A 21,338-nucleotide genomic window follows, 5' to 3' on the forward strand; every position below is an offset into this window, starting at 1 on the left:
CAGCATATGGTTTGCTTTTTGGGCTGCAAATACACATACCAGGTCCTGTTGAGCTTCTCATCAACCAACACCCCCAATTCCTTCTCCACAGGGCTGCTTTCAATCCCACCTGTATTTGTGCTTGGGAATGCCCCAACGCATGTGCAGGACCTTGCACTTGGCCTTGTTGAACTTCATGAGGTTCACACGGCCCTACCTCTTCAAGCCTGTCAAGGTCCCTCTGGATGGCATCGCTTCCCTCCAGTGTGTCAACTGCACCACACAGCTTGGTGTCATCGGCAAACTTGCTGAGAGTACACTCAATTCCACTGCCCTTGTCCTGACAAAGATGTTAAACAGCACTGGTCCCAGTACTGACCCCTGAAGAATGCAGCTTATCACTGGTCTCCACTTGGACATTGAGCCATTGAACTCAATTCTCTGAGTGCAACCATCCAGCCAATTCCTTATCCACCAAGCGGTCCATCCATCTTAGCCATGTCTCTCCAATTTAGAGACAAGGATGTCATGCAGGACAGTGTCAAATGCTTTGCACAGGTCCAGGTAGATGTCATCTGTTACTCTTCCCTTATCCACCAATGCTGTAACCCCGTTGTAGAAGGCCACCAAATTTGTCAGGCATGATTTGCCCTTAGTGAAGCCATGTTGGCTGTCACCAATCACCTCCTTATTTTTCATGTGCCCTAACGTAGTTTCCAGGAGGAACTGCTCCATGATCTTGCCAGGCAAAGAGGTGAGACTAACTGGCCTGTAGTTCCCCAGGTCTTCCTCTTTTTTTCTTTTTAAAAATGGACATTAGGTTTCCCCTTTTCCAGTCAGTGGGAACTTCACCAAACTGCCACAAGTTTTTAGACAAACAGGCATCTAGCATCAGAAACAAAGCTTTTAAAACTTCCAAAATATAGCCATGGGGAATTTTCACATTAGAAAAAATATCCAAAAGGGTAAACATGGAGTGTCAGGTCCCAAACAATGTCATGAAATGATGCAGCTTGTCTTAGAGCTTGCATTACAGATTTTCTAACTCTGTGTAAGAATCATGTAAGAACATTTGAATGTGCTGAGAGAGAGCAGGTAGTGTGGACAATCAGAACAGGAGTGAAATTTCAGTGAAATGCTTCCAAACCTATATCTGCACATTTGAAGAAAGCTGAAGAGAAGTGACAAGAACATGCTCTTCTCTGAAACAGATTAAATTGTACTGAAATTAGATTTTGATTGATCTTCATACAGATAGGTCTAAACCCTTCTACAAAACACTGTTTTTTAAAATTAAGGTATCCTAATTGGGATTTTCACTTCCTTATCAGAAGGGGAAAAAAAGACAACCTCAAAGTAAAGCTATTTTCTACACTATAGAGGGAGGGAAAAGTGTGCTATTTTTCTCTCTATCAGGTATAAGACAACGTGGAAAAGATTTTCCATAGTACTGTACTTTTTTAAACTAAATGTAAGCATTTTCTTTCAATGTCTTATTTATTTATTTTAAAGAAGTAGCAGCATTCTTACTTTGGAAGCTTATGAAGCAATTGAGCAACCGCTACGATAATGGCACAAATTGAAAGCAGGTTAATTTAAAAGGGAATTTTATTCAGTCTGCTCAAAATTTTTAGTTTGCTTTTGTCCCTTGTAAGACCTCTTTTCAATGTATCAAGCGTTCAACTTGACATAAATGACATATGTATTACTAACATTCACCAGTCCTGTTCTTTACAAGTACAAATCTCACCATTCACATTCATAAAACCTTTAACAAGCCTTACATAGGAAACCACCTTATTTATCCCTAATATGTGTAAGAAAGATGAATACAACCAAAAGAGTAATTGTTCCCTTTTTCAAGTCCTGTCAATAAAGTGGCTAGAAATTGTGCACGTGTGTGTGTGTATGTATGTCCTCCCACTATTTCCAAATACAGAGGTTTTGCATTATAAAGAGAGGCTACCACAAAATAGTGAAAAGACTCAATCTTTTGAAAGGAACGTCCTTTCTGGGTTGTTTCTGAGAGCTATGGTCAGAACAGACCTGCCTATTAAGGAGATGTTGCAGTAGATGGGATTTATTTAGCGAAGATTATCCAGACCAGATTGTTTTTATCTTGAAAGAAACTGAACCATGAAAATTCAAATATTTAGTTGAAAGGAATGAGTTCAAGTACAGCTTTCGAGCATAAATTTGAGGTGGCAGCGAAGCCATTGAGCAGCCTATGCTTTCAGAAACTATTACTGATCTGCAGTCTAACCTGTTAGAGAAACCAGGAAGCACGTAGGCTGCCCTTAAAACCAGCAGGATTTTAGACTGTCCTAGAATCTGCCCTCAACAGAAAGAGGAGCAATGAAGTATTAGTTTGTTGGGTTTTTTGTGGTTCTTTCATTTTTTCTTACTTTGTAAAAAGTTTGGTTCCATACTAATGTCAAGAAGTAATCAAAGTAAGGATCAATAAAAAAAACCAGAGTTCAGATTGTTCTGAAAACACATTCTTTGGTGGAAGGTGAAAAATACTTCCTCACCAAAATAAACATCTTTGCTCCCCAAATTATAACCTGTAAGACCAAGAGCATAATAATGTATCTGTTACATCTTCTGTTTGTTTTGTTTTGAACAAAAGCTTATTTACCTTTTCGGTACATCAAAAATGTCATTAAACTGAATACATCTTTTCACTTTCACTTTCTTCACTTCCAGTGGATATTGTATGTATAAGCCATGTTCTTTCACCTACATACATTTGAAATGTCCTAGTTATTTATTCTTTTCCATTATCATGGGATTGGATTTATCATTATGTTATACAAATAAGTGTTAAATAGCACATTCATGGAAGTTGACAGAAAAGCTGATCTTCCCTCACAAATTTTTGGGGGATTTTTTTCAAAAAGAAAAAAAAAATCACTGAGTTTAGTGAGATATTAGGGGGAAAGAAACACTTAAGAAGAAAATATATTGATTTTGATATGTTGTATATCTTGTATCCTATTGTTCAGTAATTTGAATGCCTTCTCCTTTATTTTCTCATAAATTCATTTCAAATAGGAAAGCTTGATAGTCACATCATCACAGTGTATAGTGAAAAATAATGTTAAATTAAATCCTAATAGTTTGGCCTAAAAAGAAAGATGATGGCATTGATCACCATCATATCTCCTTTGAGGTACTGCCCCTCACATAATTTTAACTAGAATGATCTTGCAGGTAGGTCTTTCAGTGGTCACTTGCAGAGACAACTCTAGAAAAGGACTTGCAGATTCTCTGTCAAAGGCTGTCGCTACCAAGACATATTTCTGAGTTTAAAATACGAAAGACTGTCCTAAGTAATGATTCCAGAAAGCATGACAGTTAAGAAATACACTACATTTATTTTTATTTCTCTGAAAACGTCAGGAAACCATTTTTGTCAGATAATGTCAGAAATGACACTCTATATAAAATTAGTTATAAAGCTTTCTCTGATGCACATTGAACTTTTTCGTTTCTCAAAACTAGAGAAATAGAGACTATAATAACTAACTGAGATATTATAATAACTAACTGACTGCCAGCTAGCAAATGTACTTGGGATGTCATTGTTAATTCTGTGTTCTGCTTTATTACAGGGAGAAAAGGCAAAACAAAACAAAACAAAGTACAAGAAGTTATGTAAAAGAATGAAGTAACATAATTTCGTAAAATCTTTGCTCACCTCCTAGATTACTCTAACATTTATTATCTTCAAATGTTAGGAATTGTTCTGTGTGAAATGTAAAATACAAAATAGGTAAAAACCAAAACTGAATGCAATAAAACCAATTAATTTAAAAATGATCAATCCCCCTCCTACTTATTTCTTTCTTATTTCTTTCTTTTCTCCTTCCTCACTTAAGTTGTTTTGAAGGGATTTGTAAACATGATGATAATGTGAAATTAGCATATGACAAAAAGCAAGAACATAGCTTTAGATTTATTCTTTTAATACAGTCTAAAATTTGTCTATATAGCAAATATATAATAATATGTATGTTTAATCCTTTTTAGTATGTGATGAAATGAATATTCAACAATTGAAAAGGAAACAATTCAGAAACTCAGACAGATAAAACATTAAAATTAATTCAAAACATTTTGAAGATGTGATTATATATGTGTGTGTCTACTCACACAACACATCAACCACTGCTGTTACTGACAATAGGACTTATGTATGTTCACTGAGAAAAAGACATAGAATATTTTGAAAAAGTATTGCAAATGTTTTTGTCCTTACAAGATATGGAATATGAAAGATAGCTGAGAATGGAGGAGGAAAGTGAGCTAAAATTTGGGTTTAGGTCAAATAAAAAAAGTGTGGAATAGGTCACTGGCAGTGTATAATTCTTTGATACTTTAGAGTCTTCCTAGAAACATTCAAAAAAGCCAGTAAGTAATGAAACGTAAGAATTTACTGGAAACTAAGTACAACTTTTTAGTTCTGACTTTATTTTTTTTAATATGGTAATACTATACACCACCAATTTGATATGTTTCAAAATTAAGAAAAAAAATAGTCTGCATTAAGAGTGCTAAACCACTCTGGGGACCACTAGGGAAATACACGTGCATGTATCAAACTTCTGGGTTCCTGAAAAATATACTGTAGAAAATGCAATATTCTCTATTAGATTCCAACGATTATTTCTAAAATAATTATCTGAAACCTCTTCTGTGAGGTTTTATTGTTCTTTTTGTGTTGTATTCAATTTTGCTTTGTCCTGCAAAAAACCTCCAGTACCACATGTATGCTCAATATTTGTAAATCTAATACAGTATTTACATGAGAAAATTATTTTAACTTACCTTCAATCCAATTTTTGCCAGATTATCAGAGATATATGCTCTCTTCCAAGTGGGTATTTTATCTTCTTTGCATACTAAGTACATGCTATATTGCACTAAATAATTTTATACAGTATTCCATTTCACTTTTTACTGAGAAGTTAAGTTTTGAAAGAGTAGCTCAACAACACCAATAAATTTTTAACATATACATTTTTCAAGTGCAGTATTAGAGAAGAAGTGATACAATGGTAGGGTTGATATTTTACCTAAAATCTGAGCCTATCCGTTTTCCATTTTCTGGTTCTCCAGGATCTGGACACAAATTGGATGCCTGTTTAATACCTCCCTCATTTACTGCAAAAACAAAATAAACAAAAAAAGATAAAATAATACAGTTTTTAGGAAATACAGAGTTAAGCAAATTAACAAATAAGAAAAAGTACATTATCTGCATTTTAGGTCCTTTAAAACAGATTTTCTACATAATATGATCACCCATATAATCTCTAGTTCAATACACAAGTTTCTCCTCCCTATAATAAGCAGAGCATGTATTTTCTGTTGTTTTTTAAAAATAACACAAGTTTTTTAAAAGTTGTACTAATCAGCTATTTTGTTTGCTTGTAATATTATTGAACCCATATGGAAATGTTATTACTATTCCTTTACAAACATTAACATTTAAAGGAGTGTTCATCAAGTTTAGGGCTGTAAGATTTTACTCTGAACATAATCTAATAAATGTCATCTCCACTAAGAGCTGACCTTTTTCTCCTTGAATTACAATAAAACTTGAACGCATAGGCTCAGGCTGAGAGAATTATCCTTAATCAGTATTGAAAATGCAGATATCCCCAAAATATGGTGATCTGAGGGTAAACTCAAAATGCCAGTTTGATTTGCATACATTTATCGTACAATAAACTAAAATGGATCTTCAGAGAGAAACTTCCTGTGAACCTTTCAGTATGTTTTTCTAGAAATTTGTATGCAGTGATCTAGCCCTCAGCATATTCAGCTACCTCTTCACTCTTTTTTTTCTATGCATTATATACTTTCTCATAATTTTACAGCTTGCAAAATTATATCTTACAAAAATAATTTTAGGCCAAAATAATTCTATTAATTTTGTATTTCATTTTTGAAGTTCATTGATGCAGGAGGTAGCAGTTCCCAAAAAAAACATTAGCAAAGGAGGTTGGTCTGCTATTACTTGGTAAATTCATGGCCCGATAGAAGAATATTTTTTTCAAAAATACAAGTTGACATGAAACCAAGAGATTTATACTAAACAGAAAGAGATTTTCACCTTTATTCATCTTTATTTCTGAGGAATTAGACCAATGGATTTGTAGCATTACATTTTAACTTTCCTTTAAAGAAAAAGTTTACATATAATTAGGCTAATCACATTACATTGTAAATTGAATGTACCCGAATAAAAAAAATGTAGCTTATAACTATACTTCTAAAGGGTGTTCATTAAATTTCATCTTTTAATGAAGGACAATAACATTCAGAATACTTAGGGGTTTTCCTTTCCTTGAAATTTGTCTTCTTATGCACACAGAAAGGGAAGAATTGGTTTGGTACCCCTGAGGAAGTTGAAGACCAAATGAAAATGTTGCAGAGGGTTAAAAGGAAAACATCTCAAGTTAGCATGCTGCTCAAAAAAACTACCAAGCTCAGTCCTTGTCAACTTGAACCACAGTATTTATTCTCCTCTGCCCCAAAAGGGCTGTACCATGTCCAAGGTTGTTCTAATAGCAAACCAAGGCAATCTCTGTTCATCTGCATTGCTATGCTCAGGGGACTTTTGGGCCAAGAGGGCTCTTTCTTAGAACCCATCCATATTACCAGGTTTCAGTCTTTTCCTCCCCCAGTACTTGTAGGTGTGATGAAAGCATATTAGCTATAGAAACCCAAGTTCCTGCTAGTATTGGAATATATATATCTCTGACAATTACAATTCCATAAACTGCATTTCACAAGGCCATCTAGCAGGAACTTGTTGGACAAAGCATTTCAAATGAACTCTCTCTTTGAAATATCTGGGTGCTTTTCTATAGTTCCAAAGCCTATATCAAGATGTGAGAAATTCAGAATCATCATAAGCAGCCTGTATATATAAGAAAGACCTTAAAACTTTGGATTCAGTGAGCAATGCAGGAAGAGAAAGGAAGTATGCTTCAGAACAAGTAGGGAAAAAGACACCTCATTTTTTTGACAGTCTGTTAACTTTTCTGACATGAAACATATGTTAAAACTATAGTTAGGAAATTATTCAAGATGCCATGATAGTAATATTAAAGAAATCAAAATAAAATAGCGCCATTTGGGAGATGTGTCATACATCTATGCACATAGAAGAAATACTTTACTATTAAAAAAAAAAAAGTAAAAATATGATTTAAACAGAACTATTTCTATTTATTGTAATTCATGTTTTAATATTTCAAATAACTATTTTATTTTTGTACACTATATTTCCCCATACACAGGTAACAGTTTGAATATTCATTTAAAAAATAATACTCTACTGGATTTCAAAGCACAAGAACTATTATGTACTTCAGTTTCTACCAAAAATGGAAGCTTGAAAAACCTATTGTTTTTTGACATCTTCTGTAGAAAGTTCCATTCTCCATGAAATGGATTCTTAAATGATAAATATTGGATTTATTAATATTCATATATAAAATTATAAAGGCTTATGTTAAAAAATTAATAAAATAATTACAGTGACAAAATTAAAATAAGACCTATACCACAGTAAAAATTCAGAAGAAAAAATTTATAAGTAAAAGTCATTAAACTGATTTCTTATTTGATCCTAAATCAGAAATGCATTTAAGCACAAACTTAAATCCATCCTGATTTCTGTTAAATACTTAGCAAAAAATAAATGCACATTTTATTATTTTTGTATTGGTGTTACTTTTCCAGACATAACACTTGATTTTTCAGTCTACTGACATACAGCTCTATGTAGTTCCCTAGATACCTGTCTATCTACATTAGTTTGTTTTACACCCCAGATAGTCATAGGACAATAACCAATGAAAGGGTTTCCTGTGGTAAGTTAAAGGCTCCCCTAGGCAAAGCATTCATTCATTGTCTGGTCATGAAACTGAGAGCAAGAAATTCCAGTGTTCTAATCCAGATTTAATTAAGTCCCCCAATGATTTTTTTTGTTGATCTCAATACTTGCAAAATGACGTTGATGCATACTTGTTTCAAAGTGTATCATCATATCAAGTGTTACCATTCTGGCTTTACTATGTGCAAATTACCTATGCAAAATACCTATTAGTATTGAATGTTGTATACCTGATACATTAAAAAAAAGTAAAATAGGGAAAAGACATACACCTGAGAAATGTTAGATGATAATTTCTAATGACATTGATAATACAAGGCATAACATAAAATCGGTATTCACTTATCTTATTTCCACTAACTGTTGAATGACAGTCATTCTTTTTTTTAAAGGACCCTATCTGTCATTGTACTGCAAGTACAGGTCCAGCTGAGGCCACACTGGGAATCTTATTTAAAGTCAACAGCTAAGTACATAGGCTTTTCATTAAATACTGCCTCTTCAATTTCCTCAGCTACCAAAGTGAATAGCTAACCAAATGATAGATTACAATATAAAATCTTAGTTATCTATTTATCACAAAATTATGATCACTAAAGGTACAAATCATCAAGGTTTTCACCTCCACTTATTATTGACTTATATACGTAATCTACTCTGCATAATCAATAAAATAAGGTACGGAAGTTTTCAGCTTCACATAGAGTATCATAACATATGAAATTATATAAAGGCTTTCAAAAGTATATTGACAAATTTCATCACTAATTTCATAACAATCACCTTTAGATATCACAAGTGTCTGGTACTTCACTATAAATATGCAATTCCTATTAATGTTTATATAATGGAATATTTAATGATTTGTGCAAAATAAATTTATAGTGAAACAATCTGTTTTATCAGCCACTATACTATTCTCATTTTTAACTATAAAAGCATAGATTGACCATCAGACAGAGACCTCAGTGATGTACCTTATAAACACTACTGTAATTATCTTACTGTTATTTCTTGTTGTATAATATTTTCCAGTCACGCAATATGCATAAAAACAATACTTGTTTTTTAATATCTTGATACAAAGTTTTCAAATAAACCAGAAATGCCTTATGGAACTATTTAGGTGTTACAGTTTACAGAAAAGTTGAATATGGCAATATGCTACATTATAAAAACTGAACAGCAGTGTGTTTTGCTTTATTTTTCTGACTTGGTAAATGTTAAAGGGTCTGGCTGCTTGAAGACACCTTTTTATAAAAAAAACACATCTAGTATATTGATAGTTTAAAATCTAAAACTGCAAAATGCATTACAAGTTATGCCAATGTGCCCTGCTAAGTTCTGGAAACTGAATCCATCACTGACACTTTAAACAAAAAATTAGTGCAAATGTGTCCAACCTAAGGAGCTTCGAAAGCAAGTCCTTTCACTCCTGTGAAGAATAATGAAATGTAGTATAAGCAGATATAGGCTAAGCATTTAGTCCATCTTAATTTTAACCAATTACATGTAAATATTTAAAATGCGGTTCTAGTCCAAAAAGGAACTCTATAAAAATGGCACGTCCTTTTGCAAAAGATATCCTCTTTAATGTATTTAGAGCCACACCTGTTTAATTTACATTACAAAGTTGCCTGACTTCTCCTTATGAGCTCATGTGGACTCGGTCCTCTAAGATGCCCAGCACATTCAGTTTCTATTTTCTGTAATTAAAATTGAAGGCACTAAGCATCTCCAGAGTTTTAAAAACTACACTTAGTTAATCAGTTCAAAATGTCAAAATTAATGAAGAAAAAAAGTTTCAGAAAGTGACCTCATGTATGTCACTTGAAAAAAATATGTGGTTGCATATTTGTAAATGAGGATAGGCTTTGGTTTGTATAGCCTTTTGCTGCTAGTACTAATTTTCAATTAAAAAAACACCTCTCGTTCACAGCTAAGATTTCAGCTGACACCTGGGAGGCTGAATATTTACTTCTTTGCAAATAATGCAAATTTAGCGTGAAATTACTGACAAAATAACATGTCTTTCTACAATGCCAGATTTATAGAAAGCCTGCCTTTAGAGTAGAACCATATCTAAAAATTCACCATGCAGACTGGAGAAACAGACTTAAGTCAGTTATATTATCAGAAATACATAAACAATTTTGAAAACACACAAACAACACAGACAGCACAAACTTCACTCTTGCACTAGAAAAAAGTAACAAAAAAGGAGTACACTCACAGATAGAAAACTTGTTGCTGTTGTCTTTCCCTGGAAACAATTTAAATCCTCTAGATTTAAAATCTATGGCCTTTTTCACTAGTTAAAAAAACAAACAAAAACACGTATCAGGCAATACAGTCTACAATATTTCATTTCATTTGAACAAATTTTATCATGGAAGTATATACAAATTAAAGTACCAGCTACTAACAAGCTCATATAGTGTATCTTTGGTGGAAAAAAATTTACAAAAACAAGTATTGAGACCAATTTGTACACCTGACAAAGGAAAGAAGTAAGATTTGTAACTTAATTTTTCTCATGCATAACCAAGAAAAAAAATTATGGCCAAAAGTGTTTATTTCCATGCACCATATAGTTGTGTAAAACATTGTCACACAGTTATGGAACCTGGAAAATGAAAAGAACAATAGATATGTTTGCTCTAAAACAGTTGAACAGTTGAATCTTATCTGGTGTTGCTTCTGTGTTACGAAACAGTAGTGCTTATCCCCCACTCCATTAAAAAAAAGAAAAAAAGAAAAAGAAAAAAACTACAGAATACTTTCATATCTGCCAACTGAAAAGTCAGCAACCTTTAAAAAAAAGGTACTGTCACATTTTTTAAAGTTGATTTTTTGTGAAATTTTAATTCAATTATTCTTTCCAGTGACAGAGAATTTAAAAGGAAAAAAAAGAGTCATCCACGACATGTTATTGAAGCACACTAAAATCCAATATATATGCTCAGATCTGAACTCCAGTAGTATCCAAGCAATACAGGACATATATTGATCCACATATATTCTGAAAAGTTTTAATCAGCAGTAGAAATGCCAACATATTTTTTGTCAACATATTTTGCCTGTTACTTCAGATTTTAAAATTCACATTAAAAGTATTATATTTGGGAAAAAGACAAAACAGAGGCAACAGCTAAAAAATTACAATGTTTCAATAGACAAAATGTCCTTCTAAAAGTAAGACACTGGAATACATTCTCAAGATCTACAGGCACCCACATTACCTCCCCATTCCCAAATTATCTCCACTAGTTGTTTTCAAAATCTACCTTAGCTATGTTCCTAGCTTTAGTACAGAAGAAAAATTTTTATTCAGGAAGTACTGAGATTTTCTTAACTGTGTTTAGATCACACAGACAAAACAGAAGTATTTTGACCATAGAAAAAACACTGCATTATTAAATTAAGCATACCAGGCTAATTTTCTGGTTTAACTACAGAGTTTTGGATACAAAAAAAAAAAATACAGCCTACTGTTCTGCTGTTGGTTCTGCAGCTGGTCGTCTTTCTAGCTTAAAAACTATTATTTGCAAAGGATGATATGGAAGGTAGTTGGCTCCCACCTTACCCTGAAGCCCACAGCTGAACTACATCTGTCAAAGTCCTTATTTTGGGCTGGCTTTATGATAAAGGCAGTTAGTGTAGGCAAACCATGTGGCCTCAACATATTTTGGAAACAAAACAACTAATAAAAAGAGAGTAAAACCAGAACAGATATAAAAATGTAAGAGAGAATAAAGCAAAAACAGCAAAAGAAACTTTTTCTTTCAGTCATCAAACTAAGTGCCTCTTTTCTCCACTGCACTCTGCCAGTGAGGAATGAACCATACATAAAAATGGACCTTCTAAAAAAATCTGTATTTTAAGTATAGGTTAATTTTAGATACATTATATTCAACTGACTCTATAGATTAGATATATTTAAAAACTACATGGAAGAAGATGTTTTATGTTGGCTACAAGCAAATACTGCTGATGAAGACAGCAGAGGTTAAAGGAACTAAGAGAAGCAATCGCAAGAAGATAGACAGTACATCATCAAAGAATTTTTCAGCACCCGTTAACTTCTTATACAAAATCAATGAATAGTCAAAGAAATGCTTACATGAGACATAAATACTAAAGTAGCAAAATACTATTGAAGTTTTTTTATATATAAAAGTAATCATTACCATGCACAAGAGCAGAGCAAGGTTCAGGAGAAAATAGCATCCTACTAAGAAATACAATTAATAGGATAGATATAGGATGTGATGATAAATATTTTTACACTTTTGATGAAAGAGACCATACTTTCCTCTAAATACATAGAGGTTTTTATCTCAATAGGCAAAATGTAAATTTCCTTGTGTATCATCATAATGTAACCTATAAATATTGATAATGGTTCTGGGAAATACATTATTTGCAGGAGCACAACGTATCTGTTGCCACAAAATACTATTTTTTTTTAACTTCTTTTTTCAACCCTTAATACCAGAAGCTCTCCCCACCCAAATTAATTGAAGTCCATAAGCAATTCTATGCTCAGTGGAAGTCATGGACCCAAGAACTGCACCTTCACACAGTAGAGCCATACTGGAATAACAGTAATGCTCTCTCATTATTGTATGAGATTTCTAAGATGCTATTTCTACATACATACAAATGTAAGAGTACAGCTGTAAGCTTCTTTTGGCCTTCTCTGAGCATCAGTGTAAAACAACCCCTCATGAACCAGAAGATAGGCCTAGCTATTCTTCCAACACCCAAGTAAAATGGGAGTGGGTGTGATCTCATGACCTCAGGTGCTAGGATGGGTTTAGGGAGATGTTTGCCCTTTATTTTCAGAAATCATCGTAACAACACATTAAAGAAGGAAGATTGGTTTGGATTTTTTCTTTGTTTCTATTCATCCTCAAACATCTGAATGGCATATCCATAGTTTATGTATACAAGAAACAGAGTTCACAAGATCTAAGGTGGAAATGAAAATAGTTACAAAAGTGTCTTGATGAACATATTTAAAACAATCAGAGATTTTTATAACTATTAGCATCACTTTTCCAAGGCTATTAAATACTACTAGGAAAGCAAGCAACTCAAGATCTCTGAAGCATGTTTACACTACAAGAGAAGAATTTTACTTTTAACTGGGTTTTGTATTTTGATTTATTGAACAGTAGTTTCTGAACACACTGTGAAGGAGTAGTTATAGAAATGTATTCGGTCCAAACATGTCATTACTAAACTATGTGTCAGGCTGCATATGAATGTACATACATGAAAACAACCCCACCATCACCAAAAAATCCCATTCCCAAAACACAATAAATATATTCTTTAATACTTGGTAAACTAGGCATTATTTTGCACATGTCAATGTGGAAACCAGAGAGAAAAATGGTAACTGTTCAAAAACAGTTTTAGCATACACATGACAGTCAGTACTGAAAGTGGATTTCACTTTTCAGAAGTCTGAGGACGGATTCATGTCAGCAAAGAGTGCAGTTGTACACATCTAAGCTAGTCCACAAAGAGAAATAGACCCTTTAAGGGCTCAATTCATCTGGCCTTAGATACCCACCTTCTCACGAGATGAGTTTAAACTTTGATATGCCCATTTCTCTCAAGACAAATAGTTCAGATGTGACAGTGCTACAAACACCTAAATATGGTCAGACTGGTATGTTCTCATATTTCTGAACAGCTGAGTGCCAGGGAAATAGATTAGTCCAAAAAAGTAGGATAACCTTGAGAAGGCATACTGGTGTAGATGGAAGGTAGAAGTAAGATCCTCCATTCCTTTGGAGAATAATATTGCATAAATTAAAACAGATGTGAACCCAAAGCTTCCTTTATGCCCTGTCTTTCAATCTATTTCAGAATCAATCCAAAAATAAAACTGAGAAGTTAGATCAAGGAAATCAAACTGTTCAGAGACCAAATTTCATCAATTTTATCTACAATAGAATAAATCCTCAGTATCACTTTCATATCATTAATTATGTATTTGGAAAGACTATAAAAATCTATTTTAAAGATAATCGAAATTTATAAAAAACCTATCTGAAGTAACCACCTGTCCAGTGCTATAATGCAAGGAAAGGCTTTAAATTTTCTTTAATACTACTTTAAATACATATGACTTGTAGGTTGGTTGGTTTGTTTGTTTTACATTTATATATTTAAAAGTCAGCAAGTTTGTTTGTTTGGATTTTTTATTTTGGGGGCCAGGAATGTTGGTGCACATCTATCTGAATAAGTGTCTGACAATCCTGAATGTATTTTTGATTACGTGACCTGATGAAACATAAACAGTAGCATCAGAACTGTGTGACACAGAATCAGATGATGTCAAAAAACTCCGAAAACCTGAAAACTATTTAGGCATCCACCTTGGAGCTTATGTTCAACACTGTTCATGCTTTTTTTCCAGTTCAAATGGATTTAATACAGAATAGGAGATTATAATTTGTGTAACTTTTTTCTAAAGTCAGAAGGCCCAATTTTTCCTGCAAATATGAAAGATGGAACTGAATGCTTTATTGAGGGAAGGATATAAACAGTCCTGGTAATGGAAGAAGTTCAGGTAATAAGTTTTGTATGACAGATGGGTGAGCTAATATTCAGCCAATAGACCAGACTGATGTACACTTTTCAAGTAGTAAATTTATATGTAAACTCAAAACATGTTCAGAACAACTTTGTTGAACTTTTTGACTAAAATGGTCTCTCATGTAAGATAAGGAAGATTCAAACACTTACAGGCAGTTTTAGACACATAGAAAAAATTGAAATGTTGTCTTAATTATTTTTTATAAAAAGGTTGTGTAATTATGCATACAAATATGCATACAGGCTACATACAAACACTTGTGAGAGAGGACTAAACTAGACAATTACCACATTTTACTCTTCAGGCTAGGTACTGCATTAAAAAAGGACCTCAGGTAAAAAAGAATATATGTACATATATTTTAAGCAGCTATATTATAAAAGAAACACTTAGATGTATAATTTCCCTAGCAACCTTGAATACAACAAGCTCTCAGACACTAGAAATCAAATTAATTTTGAATGAAGAAAAGATTGTTCTGTTGACACAATTCTGGCCTCATTGAAACAGTATATCCTGAGAGCTAAATGAGACATAAATTTCAAGATGGAAAATTTGCTTCTATAATATAGAAGCATCAGAGTATATAGCCATGTGAAGGATATCTATTTAAAACACAGACAACCCACAAATTCATGTCTTTATTTTAGTTATGCAACAGCATTTATGTAAATAAATTTCCCAGCTTGTCTTGTCTACATTTAAACTACATGTAAACTTTTAAACTAAGTATAAAGTACATTTGAAATGCTGATGACTAAAACACCACCATTCTACGCAAAACAGGCATTCAGGCTGCATTACTACAAGTTACTATGCAGAGTTTTAACCATGGAAACTTGGGCCTCTTCTGACCTTATATACTTCTTTCCTTGGGTGTAGCTCAGAGTAGTTCAAACACTGAAACAGTCCCTTCCCTCTCCTGAACCTTTCTCACATTATATTCACTACCACTCAGCTAACGGAGATGGAGAACAATATCATAATATCAAAGCCATTATTTCAAGATTGCACACACAGTTCTCCTTAAATGTCATCTGCAGAAGTATAATGTTACATGAAAAAAAGGCATTAGATTGCTTATTTGACTGTACCTAAATGTTTGTATTGCTTATACATAAATGCTCATATAACATGTCTTAGAAAATATCTAATGTCTCTGGAAATTAAGGGAAGGTTTTGTGCCCTCACAATCTCTGTATTCTTCTGTTTCACATCTTTGGCATTTATTTAAAGTCAACTGCAAAGGATTCTCTTTGATAATGTCTGAAAAGTAACTGTTAAAAGAAATTCTGGGGTGAAAGTCTTTGAGACTATATTTTCTCAAGATATTTTTTTTTCCTTTTTCTCACAAGACTGAGAGAGAAAAGTTAATTTTTCCTTTGAATTTGCATTCTCAAAATTCTTCCCACCATACTAATATCATTTAGAAAAGAGAAGTCAATACCATTTGTTTTCTTTGCATTGGGTCAAGATGTTAGGGAATACAAGTTGACATTAAAAACACCTGTAGATTCAGAATTACATGATCTTCTGCAATAAGTATATTTGCTGGATTTACATTATCCTAGAAATGAGTAATTAAGTCATTAAGACATTTGTTTGTTATACAGTGTAGAACTGATTCTGACTGGTGCAGAACCAGTAATTCACTGATTGTTCAAGAACCTCAATATCTGACAATGGCAGATTTTACTTGCAGCATCTGCTATTTCTGATGACAGAAACACTAATCTGATACACTCTGGACTTCCAACATCTGGTGCCCATGTGCAGATATGCCAAATAAATCATGCATGACACTCCCAGTTCATCTTGGGCCTATGTCTAATTCATTGTCTTTCCTCCCTCAAGTAGATCTACATGCACATCACATCCACAGCCTGAATGCATTGAACTACTACTCATGTACAGGTCAGTTCCATTTTTTTTTGCGTACACTTCATGTCCACTACACATGTGATGCAACTAGTTACCCACAACTTCCAAACTCTGACAACACAAGTGCTAGATATCCAGATATCTTAGGGATCACCACTTCAATGGATTGCACAAATGGGCGTGGGGAGGAGGGAGATATTACAACCTATTTAGTTTTTAGATGATGGCACTTTAGGCTCTAGAAATTTACATTAAAACTCTCTAAACCTAGCAGTTACCCAAATAAACTTCACTGTGACCTAACACACTAATTGATGTAGCAATATCTTCTAGAGCCTTTCTGCACCTTGAAAGTTGACATTAGAGTACATGAATTTTCATCAGTTTTTGTAATACAGCATCAACTGCATAGGTTAATGATTTCTTAAATATGAAGAACAATTCAGAAGATGAACAAATAGACTATAAAGTGGTGATCCATCCAGTTTTCATACTATTCCATTTTTTGCTTTTTACATGAGCTGATCTTAGTTTCTCTTTTACTATTCCCCCCACCCCTGCCCCTTTCAACCCTAAAGTGCCCTGGTCAAAGCAGATTGTATAGAAGATTTATACTTCAAAGCACTGCAGCTACTGCATTACTGTACTGAATTACTGCACTGTATTACTAATTACTGCACTAACATATTGCATTAGTCCAACATGTAATAAATAATTGTTTCTTGATCCTACAATATTTTAAACACAGTGTGGTGGTGGACAATAAATAGAATGACTAAAATAGTGAAAATGACTTTGTGACTCCTTGTTAAAAGTAGAGATGTTTAAACAAAGTTACTACTCATTATGATCTATTAAATAGATAAAATTAGACTTTTTATTTCCTTTCAGGTATCTTAGTTTTGCTGAAAAAACGCTCTCTGTTAGTGTTATGCAACAGTCAAAAAGTTTCATTCAGAATGGAAGAAAATGCAAATGAGAAAGACTGTAAAATTCTCTCCATAAAATGAAATGCTCTGATAGTTCAATGAACATAATTGTATACTTCAACGAAATATGCCATAGGCATATGATTCTAACCTAATGTGTGCATTACACATTTACTTTAAAATTTAATGTGTTTTGATTTTATTTTAATATGATGCATTTCCATTTTAATTGTGCAACTTCTCAGGTTCATTTTTTCTCCATAGATGAAAACCTATGACAATTTTCAGAGAACAGTATGATATAAGCTATGTATAATTTAATATGCATTTGAAAATTTCTCATTGGTTTCTTATCTCAGTTAAAAATACACTGATGAGACACATAATGGGAAAAACCCTCCTCTTCTCTTGACTGAAAAGTATGATTAGCATGGAGCAGAACTGGAAGCTTAAGTGTTACTGTGCTATGTCATTTGTCAACAAAATTGTATGTGGAACGTCCCACTTTACAACAGTTTCACTAAAATTTATAAAAGCATTTTACTTTCTTAGGTAAGTTCCAATTAATATAAAGAACAACTTTGTACAATAAAGTAATGCAATGATGAGCCAAACTATGTAAAATCAGTCAGAAAATGTATTGATAAAACAAAATTATTTTCATACACCTTACAGGTGTATATGTATAGAGGTTATTCCATATAATGGTATTGAATTAAGAAGGATGAGGAAATACAGTTAGTTTACACAGATAGTCTTTAAAATGGCCAAAATTACAGATTTTCTACTGTATTCTACATTATATGTATCTCAAATTTCTCTGATTTGGAAAAAGAATTATTTAAAAGAAAGCAAGTGCGGTTAATATGTATATTTTTAAAGTAATGTGTAAATGAACTAATGATAACTTGCTTTTTATATTCTAACTACAATGTATTTGAGTTATACCAACATATTATGGTCAAAATAAGAAAACATGAAGTGCTGAGGGAAAATAATTACACAACACATCAGAAGACAAATATCAATTATAGAAATAAGCATGTATAATATAATGAAGAACATGTAAGAACTGCAGGAACTGCAAGAAAAATAAACAGAAGGAACAAGCTAGAAAAAAAAAATTGACAGGCAAGTATGAGGAGCAATAATTCAATTAAAACATTAACACAACTCATTTCTTGAAATCCATATGACTGATTTTCTTTTTCCCTTCTTCTAATCCCACTGGACTTGACTATTGGATAAAAAGTTACCTCCTTTCCTATGACTTCTTTGAAGTGGGAAGATGTCAAGAAGCTTAAGTCATTATTATCAGCTTTTCTCTAATAAAAATCTTTAAATTAACAAACCATGGGTTATAGAGTTCATCCACCAAACAAAACACATCTATGTGACTCGTTGCACAGGTATTTCCAAAAGTATTATGAAATACTGAAAATATATAGTTCAGTGATTAAATGCTTGAGTGCTAAATTATATCTGTGTTACGTTTATAAGCAGTTCTTGGAACTTTTCAAATTATTCTAAAAAATAACTTTTCAAAATACACAAATTTATATACAAATATTCTTATATGTATAGAACATAAGAATCTTACTGCAAAATATATTGATTTTCTTCAGTCTCCCATCTTTGTAGTTCTGGGTTTCACTCATAATAAAAAAAGGCCCCAACAAAAAAAAACTGAGGATGTATGCACATTGATTTCTTACTTGACTCTTAAAAATCTTTAACAGCTCTTCAGAAAACCTCTCCTTCCCTGCTCTTCCTTTCCTTTTCCTGCTTCTAAGTAAAACTCAAAAAAATAGGATATATGAATATATTTTTCTAACAAATCCTTAAAAGGTTTACATCAAATAATCCTAAAGCAGTGCTCTATCATTCACTGAATCTTTCAAAAAAAATCAAGATAATTAAATAACTCTCTCTTAAATCCTTTTGTTTTCAAAAGTTTCATTAGCACCTGATTTAATTCCTCATAACAAATCTTAAAAATATTTAAAAATCTTTAAAAATATTTTCTTGCCTCCTACCATCATAAATTCTTCTGTAACACAGCAAAAAGAAATGCTGGTTTAATGGGGAACACCCAGTAGCAAGTTTTTTTCTCCCTGTTTAATTTTTTCCTGGCTATTACTAAGATACTACATAAAGTCAGATATCACAAAGCATAAGGTAAGATGTGATAGGTAAGTGTTCTTAAAGAATAAAGGGGAAAGGATAGGGAAAAGATAAAGGCTTTATAAGAAAGTCAGAAAAAATAAAGCTGAAAACGTAGAGAAAGAAAGAGAAAGAGATATCAGTAGAATGAGTAAGATTTTGAAAACAAATAGCTAAGTAAAATCATCATGGTTAAAAATTTGCAAATGCTTTGTGACATTTCTGCTCTTTAGAAGGAGCATAGAAGCTCAGAGTAGTGAAATATGTTGGAATCTAAAGTTATCTTGAAAATAAATGGGATTTAAGATACTAAGGAAAGCATTGAGTAACTTTTTGAACTGCTACATGATGACTAGTGTCTTCCATTAAGATTTCCTGGTACTATTTGAGTTTGAGTTTGATAAGCAATTTTTTCTCTTCAACCTTGATATCTCTGTTTCAGACTGATTTTTTTCTATATTTGATTTATGAATTATGAACTGTACCTGTAGTCTTGTTACACTGCTTGCACCTTGTACTCATTTGTGTCTATAGTACAAAGGTCTTACTTTAGAAATTCCTTTGGGATGGATATTGTCTTAGAATGCAGGACTTCTCAATGGTATACTAAAATCAATTAAGTCTTAAAAATAATTTCAGTCTTTTCCTCTTTGTGACTTTCTTGGTGTATATAGTTATATACCTGCTAATACTCTAAATATTCTTTGCAAATATTCAGTTCATTGGAAAAAAAACACTTTATTTCTTCATTTTTTGTTGTAAGAAATTAAACCACTGTTCAGTTTGCCTCCACTGATCATGATTGCTGAATAAAAAGATATAACCAAACATTATGGCTCTTCACTGAAAAAGAAAAAACGGATGGCTACTATAAATTTTTTTATACTGAGTTTGTCTTATGTGATAGGAGTTAGTTCTTATTTATTTCTGGGGTAGAAGTCCAGGTTCATTACAATGAAAAACAAAATTCCAGTGACTTGATTAGAGATATTTCATTTTCAATCCACTTCGTACTCCTTCAGTAGAATTAAGGAGTCTTTAAAATTTTTTTACACTCACTTTGTGGTCCTTTTAAGACCCCCAGAACTGTAATATCATGTCAGCAAAAGTGAAAATCAGACTTGATTATGTTTGGCACTAATAGATCAAGGATTCTTCTCAATTATATGTGACAATAGAAACCTTTGCTGTATCAATATCATCAACTTTCACGTTTATTTTATTCTTTCTTTGCTTCTATCTTAAGATTTGTTTAGAAATCCTTGTATTCCTTGTTCTCTATTGCCACTGAAACCAGAAGTAAGATTCCCATTATTCTCAAGGGTATTTAATTAGGATTCATGTGTACTTCCATATTAAAAAAAAAAAGAATAGAATAGAATAGAATAGGGCAGGGCTAGTCAGGGCTGACCAAAAGTTAAAGCATATTATTAAGGGTACTGTCCAAATGCCTCTTAGCATTTCAACATATACCTCTTAGCACATCTTTAGACAGTAAAAGTATGCTATAAAAGCACTCACAAGAAGATCTAAAATACCTCTCATAATGTTTGCATTTACTGAAATAAAAATTTTACAGCCTTAAGAAAGATGCAGTTGAAATGAACTATAATACAATTCAATAGCACTAACAGCATTACTAAACTGAATTCTTAGTGTATGAAACACAGATAGAAAATACCAAAAATGTCAGATTATCCTCTGCTAATGTAGTTATGATTGAGCTAACAGTAGTTAAATACTTAAACAGAAGATAAACAAGGAAAAAAAAATCACATTTAATTTCCTTCCCGATTTCACATCTGAAGATGACAGATCATACTAGAAACTGTGATTTAGTATCCACATTAATTGCTAC

At 32.6% G+C, this 21,338-nt stretch overlaps 1 protein-coding gene across 1 annotated transcript in view; it reads right to left on the reverse strand.

Annotated features, from left to right (window-relative positions):
* Positions 1-21,338, reverse strand: part of CSMD3 (CUB and Sushi multiple domains 3) — a 760,948-nt gene that overhangs the window by 449,959 nt on the left and 289,651 nt on the right. Inside the window, exons 8-9 of the mRNA XM_069779925.1 lie at positions 10,125-10,202; positions 5,058-5,145 (exon numbers count right to left, since the gene is read on the reverse strand). Coding sequence (XP_069636026.1) covers positions 5,058-5,145; positions 10,125-10,202 — 166 coding nt within the window. The remainder of the gene's footprint in view (positions 1-5,057; positions 5,146-10,124; positions 10,203-21,338) is intronic.

The sequence above is a fragment of the Haliaeetus albicilla genome, chromosome 3, assembly GCF_947461875.1.
Source record: "Haliaeetus albicilla chromosome 3, bHalAlb1.1, whole genome shotgun sequence".
Taxonomy (NCBI): Eukaryota; Metazoa; Chordata; class Aves; order Accipitriformes; family Accipitridae; genus Haliaeetus; species Haliaeetus albicilla.